At 39.4% G+C, this 11,626-nt stretch overlaps 1 protein-coding gene across 2 annotated transcripts; it reads left to right on the top strand.

The window, feature by feature from the left end:
• The first annotated feature begins 998 nt into the window (after positions 1–998).
• Positions 999–10,744, top strand: kif23 (kinesin family member 23). 2 transcript variants are annotated; one of them, XM_072695103.1, is made up of 24 exons: positions 999–1,074; positions 2,221–2,287; positions 2,400–2,528; positions 3,083–3,188; positions 3,299–3,435; positions 3,521–3,633; positions 3,711–3,881; positions 4,087–4,131; positions 4,408–4,520; positions 4,603–4,724; positions 4,835–4,937; positions 5,018–5,097; positions 5,182–5,301; positions 5,385–5,544; positions 5,651–5,812; positions 5,894–6,060; positions 6,145–6,318; positions 7,124–7,312; positions 7,536–7,796; positions 8,305–8,538; positions 8,630–8,718; positions 8,814–8,892; positions 10,087–10,157; positions 10,257–10,744. In XM_072695103.1, the coding sequence occupies exons 1-24, from the start codon at positions 1,061–1,063 to the stop codon at positions 10,270–10,272; spliced, it is 2,922 nt and encodes a 973-aa protein (XP_072551204.1). In that variant the 5' UTR covers positions 999–1,060; the 3' UTR covers positions 10,273–10,744. The 2 variants fall into 2 exon arrangements, with proteins under 2 accessions (XP_072551204.1, XP_072551203.1); XM_072695102.1 differs by lacking the exon at positions 7,536–7,796.
• The last annotated feature ends 882 nt before the right edge of the window (positions 10,745–11,626 follow it).

Here is an 11,626-nt window from a genome sequence, read left to right as displayed (position 1 = left end):
AATAAGATTTAAGAAGCTTGAAAAACAGCATTTACTGGTTGAGTAACTGAACACTAAAAAAAAAGTTTTGCCATGACAAAATTAAAGAACTTGTCACAATACAGCAACACATGCAAGTAAGGAAGTATCATTTAAAATGCTAAAACCCAACTTCTAGTTTCAGAACTAAATAAACACCAGAAGGAGACAAAAAAAGGTAATGTAAAAGTTCCATTAATAGTCTGTTTAATGGTAATAACTATGTATGACTTTATGATCTACTGGTTGTTTAAACGTTTGGTTTATATATATATATATATATATATATATATATATATATATATATATATATATATATATATATATATATATATTTTTTTTTTTTTTTTTTTCCCACTGTTATTGGTTGGCAATTTTTTCTGCTATGAAAGTAGCTTAACTAAGTAGCTTATAAAAGAGCTTTAAACTATGTTGTTTATTTGAGTTGTCACATTCAAAACATAAACATAAAAACATAAAAATGTTTTATTTCTAATATTGAACCTGAAACACAGACAAGCTTTTTTTTTCACTTAAACTTCTTCTTATTTGTAGTCAACACACTAAATGCTGACTGTGTTTCTGTTAAAGGTTGTGTTTAAATATTCTTAAGAAAATAGTCCCTTAAATACTTAATTAATTAATATAATCTAAAATAATCTTAAAAATGAGTAAATAGTAATTGTATTCTGAATACAATTTCACAAAAAAATAAATCACGATGGGGATTTTACTAGAAATAAAATGAACTGGAACTAATTATTTTTATGAATGTAAATGAAATCGTATTTAAATAAACTTCATTAGTGTCGCTGTTTTAGAGAACTTGTAGGAATAAGCCGCCTCTGGTCTCACGTCGAGTGTAGAGGACGTTACGTTACCAGCGTTAGGCGGGACATCCTGTAGCGCGAGACGCTGGCTCTGCGCGCTGATTGGTGGATTTGAAAAATCAGACGGTGGGAAAATTCGAACTTGGAGTCTGAGGAGAGAGCAGCGGCGGAGCGGAGCGGAGCGGATTACAGTTAAATAAAAACACTGCAAGATGATCCGGTCGACGTGAGTGCTTGCACGTTTTCTGTAGAAAACTGCGCTTTGGGGTGTAAAATATTCGTAACTTCTGCTTTTATAGATTTTTGTTGGCTAGTAACGCTGGTCTCTTAGGACGGTATTAAACCGTGGCTAGCTAGCAAGCCAGCAAGCGACTAACCGAACTGCGTCCTGCCCGATATGTCGTCAGTTGGTTGACTTGGTGAAAAGAGAAGTAGCTCTCTAGCTAGCTGTACAGGTCATATTTAGTAATAGTTATTTGTAATCTATGGTCTGTTTTAACTTAGTTTTATGTTATAAGTTAGCAAGGCATGGGTTTGGGTGAGTTGTATATAGCTAGCTAGCTAAGTTGCTACCTGGTATTCTGGCTGCTGGCTGGTTGTTTATTCAAACGTCTAGCAGCTAGCTAGCTAGCGCGAGCTGGCTTTGTCGTATATTGGTCGCTAGTGCTAACGACTAAACGATGATCTCACTGTCTAATAAACCTTGCACAATACCTTACATAGCTATATACACAGTAGTGCTAGTCATGCATGTCTGACGCTGTGGACACCTTTTCTCATGAATGCATTCAGCTACTTTAAGTTGCCCCTATTGCTGAGACAACTCAAATACGCACATGCACACACAGCTTGTCTAGTCCCTGTAGAGAAATATTGCCAATAGAATAGGGCTTTCTGGAGCAGATATACATGAACCTATTGACATCATGCCTCATGCCAGGTGTGGCTAGAGGGGTATAGAGCACCCCAGCATTGAGCTGTGGAGCTGTGTTCTCTGGAATGATGGTGATCGTCCAACATCCTGACCTCAACAGTTTTTACATAAATTCTCCAAATTCAAGTTCCCTTGAAAGTAGAGACAGCTACTCCAGCAAAACAAACTTAAATAAAATGTTTTTGTTTGAAAACAGTGATTGAAGACTCTTGTCCACATAGTCTGCCTTTTTTTTATAACTTTCTTAGTTCAGAAGGTGGGAATTCAGTCCACCTTCTAGTCATGTCAGCAGATTGGCATGTAGAAAAATAAATGACCCGTGTCAGTTGTGCCTCCGCCTTTGTGTTAGCCAATAGAGCATGTGCCTCCAGGTTCAAGTTAGATTTGCTGTTCTATATACCTGCTTTCTGCATACCTTATTTATTTATTTTTAAACAGAAAGGGTAAGACCCCTCGTCGACCAGCTCCTAAAAAGCCATCAAACAACCAGAAAGATCCAGTTGGGGTATGTTTGTTATCTTACAAATAATGGTCACTGTGTAATGATCATCAATCAGCTTAGAGTAACTGTGTAACTTTAGGTTTCTTGCTCAAGTTTTTGTTGTGTGCTCTGGCAGGTGTACTGCCGGGTGCGTCCACTAGGTGCAGATGATGAGGAATGCTGTGTTGAGGTGATCAGCAGTACAACCATTCAGCTGCATGCCCCTGATGGCCTCAAAGCCAACAGGAATGGTGAATTCAAAGAAGTAAGTCAGTGTTGAAACTGAATGGACTCTGTTAAGAGGTTGTTGTTGTTTTTTTGTTTTTTTATATAAAGTGTGAGACTCACTCTCAAATAACATTTAGTGACTTCTGTAAAGTCTGTGTAGTAACTGGAGACCTCAAGTGTACTTTTGTACGCATTTACACTCTATGGTGTTTGCTAGTAATCAGAAGTAGATTTTTGCTAATTTGTAGTGTCTTTTAAATATGGCTCTGGAATGTCACCTTATGATTTGGCGAACCCTGGCGAACAATTCACTTCAGTCATAACTGTTGTATAAGCTGAACATTTTCATTGTTTGCTGTTTACTGCTTGTATATTAATTGCCTTTATTCATTTATTTATTCATGAAATAGGACTATATTGTGGCATTTATTTGCAAAGCACTTATCTGAGTTATCAAGTCATTGTTAAAGTAAACACGTTTGAGTTGTTAAGTTGAAATTAGTATTGTCTTCTGGAAATATTAACAGTTCTTGTATGTCTGCATGATTGCCTGCCATTAATTTTGTTGTAATCTTCATTATTGCCTTGCAGACTCAATATTCTTTCAAGAAAGTTTTTGGAATCAAAACAACACAGAGAGAATTGTTTGAGGATGTTGCAAAACCCCTTGTGGACGACCTTGTTCACTGTAAAAATGGTAAAGAAATTTGCCTGGCTCTTGGACTGTTAGCTTTTTTTTTTTTGCTTCTTCCTCGTTTTTTCCTCTATCATATTAATAATACCATATTACGTGTTTATTTGAAACAGGTCTTCTTTTCACATATGGCGTTACTGGCAGTGGAAAAACCCACACGATGACTGGTTCCCCAGGCCAAGGTGGCCTTCTGCCTCGTTCCCTAGACATGATCTTCAACAGTATTGGTCCTTTCCAGGCAAAGAGATTTGTAAGTCACTTTTAGTGTGATGTGTTTAATAAAGGTTGTGTATTCTGCAGTCTTATGTCAGTTTCTCCCCTCTTAAATTCTGCAGGTTTTCAAACCAGATGATAAAAATGGCATGGAAGTGCAAAATCAAGTCGACGCTCTTTTGGAGCGACAGAAGCGAGAGAGTCAGCAGTCTGTACCAAAGACTCCATCCTCAAGGTACAGGAATTGTTGGTTTGCCCATATGTAGATTGGGTGTTTATTGGAGCTGTTTTGACAGTTTCCTTGTTTTGCAGGCAAAAAGTAGACCCTGAATTTGCTGATATGATCAGCCCAGAAGATGCTTGTAAATCTGAAGGGGTGGATGAAGACAGCAGCTATAGTGTGTTTGTCTCTTACATTGAGATATACAATAACTACATCTATGATCTCCTGGAGGAGGCTCCATTTGACCCAATAAAGCCAAAGTAAGCACATTTATTAAGCTTGTTTCTTGTGCTAGTGTTGTCTGATAGTTTTGTTTTGGGTGTAGGAGAGAGCAGGCAGTATTACATTTCATATAGATTAAGGGAGATTGTGATGAGCGCAGCTGTGGTAAAATATAATGCCTAGTCTCTTAAGGATGGTAACTGTTCTAGTGTAGCTTAGATAATGTTTTTGTTCCTTCGATAGGTGGAATGGTGCAGGGACACCTCTGCGAAACAACACTGAGTTCATGTACGTGACCAGTGGATAGACAGCACTTGCTATTGCAGCATTTCTTGTCCTGTGTCATATGCTGTGTTGTCTAAGGCTGTTTGTGCTTTCAGAAAATGCTAGGCCTGTAGAGAATGCTTTTCAGCTTTTTGTCTGTGTCTCTGTGTTTCCTGTGCTTCAGCTATAGCAGCTAGTAATCTTCCATTGTAGAATGGCTGCAACGCTGCCCTGTTGTCCTCGCGTTATCATTGTTTCCTCACCAAAGACATGTTAAGAGATTTAAATTTCTTCCTTTAGACCACCACAGTCCAAACTTCTGCGTGAAGACCAGAACCACAACATGTATGTGGCTGGGTGTACTGAGGTTGAAGTGAAGTCAACAGAGGAAGCATTTGAGGTCTTTTGGAGGGGTGAGTTGAAAAGTCTGTAATTTTAAAGCAAGATCTGTTTGTTTACACATTTATTTTAAATAACATGAACTATTAACTGCAGGTCAAAAGAAGCGCAGGATTGCAAATACCCAGTTGAATCGAGAGAGCAGCAGATCGCACAGTGTTTTCATCATCAAGCTGGCACAAGCACCGTTGGATGCAGATGGAGACAATGTTCTTCAGGTAAGTAAAAACACTCTCTACCTGCTTGTTTGCATTCACATGGTCACACAGTGTGGTACTTTTGAGGCCAACTTAGTTACTGTATTCACTAATTTTTTTTTTTGTTATAGGATAAGAATCAGGTCAATGTGAGCCAGCTGTGTTTGGTGGATCTTGCTGGCAGTGAACGGACCAGCAGAACCCGTGCAGAGGGTAGCCGCCTTCGAGAAGCAGGTTAGTCACATTTTTCAATCTTTTTCAGATTCCTTGTTTTGCCTCAAAACAAATGATTGAGTTTATGTATCTCTGTTCAGGCAACATCAATCAGTCTCTGATGACTCTTCGAACATGTATTGAAGTATTGAGAGAAAATCAGATGTGTGGCACAAACAAGGTGTGTGGGTTTGTTCATTTGGTTTTTCTCACCACCTTTTGTTTACAATATGGGTTGATCTGATGCATCATTCTTTCTTTATAGATGGTGCCATATAGAGATTCTAAAGTGACCCACCTGTTTAAAAACTACTTTGATGGGGAAGGCAAAGTCAGAATGGTGGTCTGTGTCAACCCTAAAGCAGATGATTATGAAGAAACAATGGTAAGGCAGTCTTCGTTATGGATTCATGTATTTTGTGCAGTGATTTTATGGCTTAAAATAATGCATGTGTGTGTGTTTGGTAGCTGGTTATGCGTTTTGCTGAGATGACTCAAGAGGTGGAAGTGGCCCGGCCTGTTGACCGGCCCATCTGTGGGTTTGCTGCAGGCCGCCGACAGAGAAACCAGGCCTTTAAAGAGGAACTGTCTCGTCGTCTAGAGGAACGTGGCGGTCCAGTAGATGGAGGTATAGTGTCGCACCATTAATGTCTCTTGCTATTGTGAAGCAAGGTATCCAATGCCAGTTTGAAGTGTTTATCTATATTAATGTGTGTGTATATGTTCTTTTCCAGAACCTCCTTCAACATTAAACCAGCTGCTGCAGAACTTGCCTCCATTGCCTCCCTGTGAGATCTCTGACCCGTCTGATGATCATACTTTTCCTAGGGTCATTGACTGCTTGGAGAAGAGGCTAAAGATGCGGCAGATGATGACTGAGGAGTACAACAAAGCTGGTATGACTTCTTCCAGTTCTTCAGTTTCTCTTTGCAATTTTCTAGTGAGGATGCAACTGCAGATTCCACTTCTGTTTGCAGCAAACATGCTAAAGTCTATGCTTCAAGAACTGGATGGAAAACTCATCACGAAAGAGAACTTTATTCATGAGCAGCGAGGCAGACTGGGTGAAAAAGACAAAATGATCCAGAACCAGAAAAATGAAATTGATCGTTTGGAGAAGAAATCCAAGATGCTGGAGTATAAGGTAGAGCTTTTAGGATATTAAACCAGAAATGCCATTATAGTTTTCTGAAGGGTGTGTGGCTCAACGTTGCTTCCTTCTTTCCAGATTGACATCCTGCAGAAGACCACAAATATCTATGAGGAGGACAAGCGTTGCCTACAGCAGGAGTTAGATAACCGGGATCATAGGCTGCAGCGTGAACTCTCAGAGAAGAAGCGTATGGAGGCTCGCCTGCAAGGCATGGTTTCAGATGAAAAGCTTAGGTGGCAGAAGGAATGTGTGAGTAACTTCGTTGCAAGTTTGTATTAAGGATACAAGAGCAGAGTTCAAATGCAGTTTTTATACTGTTGCTAATCTGTGCTAGTGTCAGTTGGCATTATAACTTGGCATCAGTAACAGAAACGGATTACTGCCATTTATTGTTAAATGATCATGGGAATGATTCTTACATTTACAGTTTACAGCTTAAATGCTTTGAGGACACATTAAAGACTGCATAAAGTGGAGACCATTGTCATGCCTTAAACATCTAGGCTCAATTTATTGAAAGCACTTAAAGTATGATGTGTTGGTGTATAAATCTGCTTACAACAATAGCCGTACTGAGTAGGTAATCAGTAGTATGAGACTTTGGAGTTATGCTGCAATTTTGGGGACATTTTAGTGCTGATGCATAAGATGATTTGTAAAACAAAAATAAGACTAAAAACACACAGCTCAGCATTACAATAAAATATATTTTTTAATTAATTAAAATGAAAATAATTCCATTTAATTTATAGCAGCCCATTTGGTTATATCTGTCTAGATTTTTAATTTGTATTTTAATTATATTTTCGGACCGGTCTGTACATCATAATTCTCTACGAAGCAATAGTGTGACTGGAAAATGTGTTGAACTTGTTGTTTTTCTCTGAATTGATAACAAACTGTACAAATTCGATCAACTGTTTTAAAGGCACTAAATATTTGCTTAAAGCATATAATTTGTCCATATATGAGGTCCTGTAGCTATTTGAGTAATTGAGGCTTGTACAGCCTTACTTTGTATTGTTGTATAAGTTTACTGCATGTTACCATGTAGGAGAGGCGAGTCAATGCTAAGGAGCTGGAGATGCAGAACAAGCTGTGGGTGAAGGATGAAAAGCTAAAGCAGCTCAAAGCGATCGTGACTGAGAGCAAGACGGACAGCCGGCCAGATAAACCCCAAAGGCCTTCCCGTGAGAAGGACCGAGTGCCTGCCAAGAGATCAGCCTCTCCCTCACCAGTGCCCGTACGTCTCCCTGACTTGCCTCTCTAATTTGCTACTACTCAAACTATTCTAGCCTCTGTTCCTAAACATTTAATGTTTGCTCTTGCATGATTCTGTATATGAATGTATAATCTTTTGTACATAACTCTTACTTTTCATACTACTCATACTTTTCTATAAATTGTCTGTGTGTAAATGTCTATAATTTCTTTATATTGCTTTACGCCCACCTCTCTCCTGCCAGGCCCCCGTATATGTTCCTTCCCAGGTGGTCAGGCCAGCTCCCCTTTCCCCCACCACCAGCAGTGTGTCTGTGGCCTCCTGCATTTCTGAATGGGAGCAGCGAGTGCCACAGGCTGATAGACAGGGCAGCCCATCCCCTCCCCAAAGTAGGACTAGAGTTCAGGGCCTTCCCAACAGCCTTAGCAGGAGGAGAGGCAGGTGCTGGGCCAGAGACTGTGAGGTACCTGACCAGCCAGGAGACCTAGAGGAAAATAGTTACAGGGTCAGTGGCATATCTCGCTGTAGATGTAGATAGAGTTGTCCTGATGCTACTAACGTACGCAGAACTTGCAAAACGTGATTTTTAAATGTGTTGCTTGATGGCTGCATTTCTTGTAGAGATCTTTATTAAAATGGCTGGGAAATTCTGTGCTGCTAATTTTAGTTTCCATATCATTGTCCTTTTCTGCACTTTAGACAAATAAACTGACTATTGTGATCTCTCGTGCCTGTTATTTCTGGAGCCTTGAAAAGCTGCAAACTAGACTGTTAGAAGGGTATTACTGAGTAGAAGTTTCAAGTATAGAATTGTTATTAAACTACTCATGCTCATTTTCTTAATAACTAGTGTGCTCCTTCATTAGGTTTTAACAGCTTTTTTTTGTTTTTTCTTGCTTTAGTAGAGTAGTTCTACTAACTCACTAATGCAGTATATTGCCAGCGCCCCCCGGTGCGTCTCCTTGATCCTGATTTATGCCTGTGTTTTGACTGTGTGTGTGTTGGTTGTACAGACTGCGCAGCCAGTCCGGCCTCTGCACAGACGCTCACATTCAGCTGGTGCAGAACGGTGGGTGGATCATAAACCATCCACTAACGTGGAGCTGGACACAGTCATGCAGCCCAATGTCCCCAATGCCATCAAGGTGACGGCTCCCAGCGAGAAAGCCCTGTCTAAGTGCGACAAGTACATGCTGACGCATCAGGAAGTGGCCTCTGATGGAGAGATTCAGACCAAACTTATCAAGGTTGGCATCTGTAATCTGGGCTAATGAGTATAAATTGACATTTTCATTGACTCAAGTTCTTTGGCTTACGATGTGTTTTGTTTTTTTGAAGGGTGAAGTGTTTAAAACCAGAGGTGGAGGACAAGCAGTTCAATTCACTGATATTGAAACACTAAAACAAGAAAATCCTGTTGCTCCGAGGTAAATAGAACGAAATTGTAGATCCCATAGATGGGTTATTTTAATGTACTTGGCAAGGTTTACATTGAACTTACTGTAAATAATTTTTCTTAAAGCCGTAAGAGGAGATCATCAGAGACTGAGCCGAACCAGGATCAGAATAAAGATGGGGACTGGACCGATGTGGAGACTAGGGTAAGGGGCTGTTGCTTTTGATGTCATTTTAAAATGAATTGTTTATTCAGTTTTAAGTACTGTGAGATTCAGAAAAGATCAAAGATTGGGGAGTCGGCTGTTGTGTTGTTGTCTTCACCCCCCACCCCCCCCCCCCCTTCTTTCTTTCTTTCTCTTTTCTATAATGAGCTAACTGACCAAAGCTATCTTGGCTCATTCTCACAAGTGTTATGTATACACAGTCTAAAGTCTTAATTTTGTCAAAAATGATATAAAAACATCCTTACACTTGACTGTAAAAGTTCAAAAGGTAAGCCTCTGAAATTAATTGTTTTGACTAAACTTAACAGTTAAATTAAGATTAATTAAATTAAACAAAGTACTGTTTGTCAACACAAGGAAGAGAATGGCAGTATGACATGACAGTATAATTGTCAGTTGGCTTAGAATTTATAGGGGAACTGTTACTCCCTGTATTCTGGCATACCTCAAATGGCAAAAAAAGGTTTATGGTACAACTGCATAGATGGGATTCTGTGCTACAATCTTATAGATACGCACAACCGAGAGCACAAAAAGCAGCACTTGTCAAACTGGAGCGCAATTATGAGTAGTTGTGCAGTAAACTGCAGAGAAGATGGGTGGAAAGTGTTTAATATTCCGAGGGGATCACATCCCTTTGCCAAATATCACAGAGAAAAAAATAAACAGATCCATTTCTGAAACCATTTTATTATTGAGTTAACAAAAATTTACAAACAGTGAAATCTGCATCTACAGCAGTTGACTAAAATTAAAATCTAGCTATGTTTCCTGAGCGATTTTTGCCCCCCCCAGTAATTAACATGTAACCCAACATGTCATGATATATTAAGGCCCTCTATGTATACAAGATGGGCATAAAATAAATGAGATTGGGCGGATGTAATCCACGTCTGGTGCAGATTTTCCTGCTGTATTAAGCAAGTCGTAGCATGATTCATTAAATTTGCCTCATGTAGCATTGCACGTCCTGCAGTGTGACTATTGCGAATGCGCATTCTGATGGCGATGCAGAATTGATATTGTGCAACCCTTGTTAACCCCCATGCTTGCATTAGTTGGTATGCCTGCTCTACTCTGTATGCTGCTATCAATTTTCTTGGCTATTGCTGTTGAAGCTGTTGGTCTATGCTCTGATTACTCAATCCCTGTCCTGGTCTCTGATCTGTTTAGTGCTCAGTGGCAGTGGAGATGAGGGCTGGCTCAAACCTTGGTCCTGGTTATCAGCATCATGGCTATCCAAAGTAAGTTCTGTCCCATACACATGAATTTCCCTCTTTACATTCGTTCTCTTCGAGTTGCTGGGGACTTTGTTGTAATAGATGTTTGAAATTGTCTTTCAGACGCAGAAAGCCCTAAGAGCTGCCCTAACATTGCCATCAGTCAAGAGTCCTCGCCTCTTGAAATCCTTCATCACTGAGTGCAATACTTATCCTATTTAACTTTTTAAAGAATGCTTTTTATATAAAATACCTCTTTTATATATGTAAAAGCCAGTATATAATTCACCAAAAATGGTTTTTGTAATGCGTTTTCTACTTTAGTGTTACCGTCGTAAAATTCAGACATCGTGTAATCATGGCGTTGGGGTGGTTTGAGGTGAAGATGTTACGGTGAATGTTTTGTTTTATTTTCCTGCTGTCTCTAAAGTATGTAATACTTTTCTTTCATTTTTCTTTTTGTTTGACATCCTATGCTTTTACTCAAGTAGGGTAATCCAAGCATTTGCCAGTCATGATTGTGCTGTAGATATATAGGAGCCCCATTACTGGGTGTAATCCTGAATGTAGTATTAGAAAAAGCACCGTTTTCACTTGATGCGGAACAAAACTGAACACCACAGCATACACAAACTGTTAATAAACAGCATTTGAAGATTTGTTATTCTCCTTTTAATTTCCTGTATTTTCAGACTGTTATGCAGCTTTTCCCTTCACTGAATGAACAGTAGATGGCGGCAGTGCTTTATCAAAATCAGATTTAAGGGAAGGCAATGCGTTACACATGATGGAGGGTGAACGATGCCAGAGCATAACAGATGAAGGTAGCCAGAAGCAGCCAGAGCTAATTACGGTATATGCAGTTAAAGGTTTCCAGGTACCTCTGTCCTGAGACTTGCTTGTTTTGATGTTTATATGTGACTGCTGTTTAGGTCTGAAGTGTGATGCAGACCATTATACAGTAGGACATGTCTGTAGAATCTGCAAGATGGTACTATATGCAGAAATAACTTTATTTTGCTCACAAATGGGGGCTGGGCATGTTCTGGAAGATCAGTATCTCCAGGGGTTTATGATTTCTTGCATACTGCTTGAATAGGAAAAACCCTTCTGTGCTGGGTTACAGGTGATGCCAACACCTCTGCATTCAATAAATATTAAAAAATAATTTAATGTTTTCATTTTTTACATTTTATGCATTTAATGGTTATTTCCACTAATGTAAGTTATCCAAAACAAACTATTAAGTAGACTTAATAGACTTTAGTTTTGCTATAGGCCTGTACCTTTGCATTCAATAATACTCATTTTATTCCAAAAAGGCAATATAGTACCAAGCGAAGGGTGGTAGCATTTTGGAAACCACTAACTTTGTGGGATGTGCTAGGGCCTTTAAAATAAGTGTGCTGAGAATGGACTTCTCGTACATTGAGTCCCGCCTATGGGCCATTGATGCCAGAGTAGAATGATGGCTCTGGCGATTGGTACAGAGC

The sequence above is a fragment of the Salminus brasiliensis genome, chromosome 13 (assembly GCF_030463535.1).
Source record: "Salminus brasiliensis chromosome 13, fSalBra1.hap2, whole genome shotgun sequence".
NCBI lineage: Eukaryota > Metazoa > Chordata > Actinopteri > Characiformes > Bryconidae > Salminus > Salminus brasiliensis.
The sequence above is the reverse complement of the archived record's forward strand: the minus strand, read 5'-3'. Positions and strand labels throughout refer to the sequence as shown.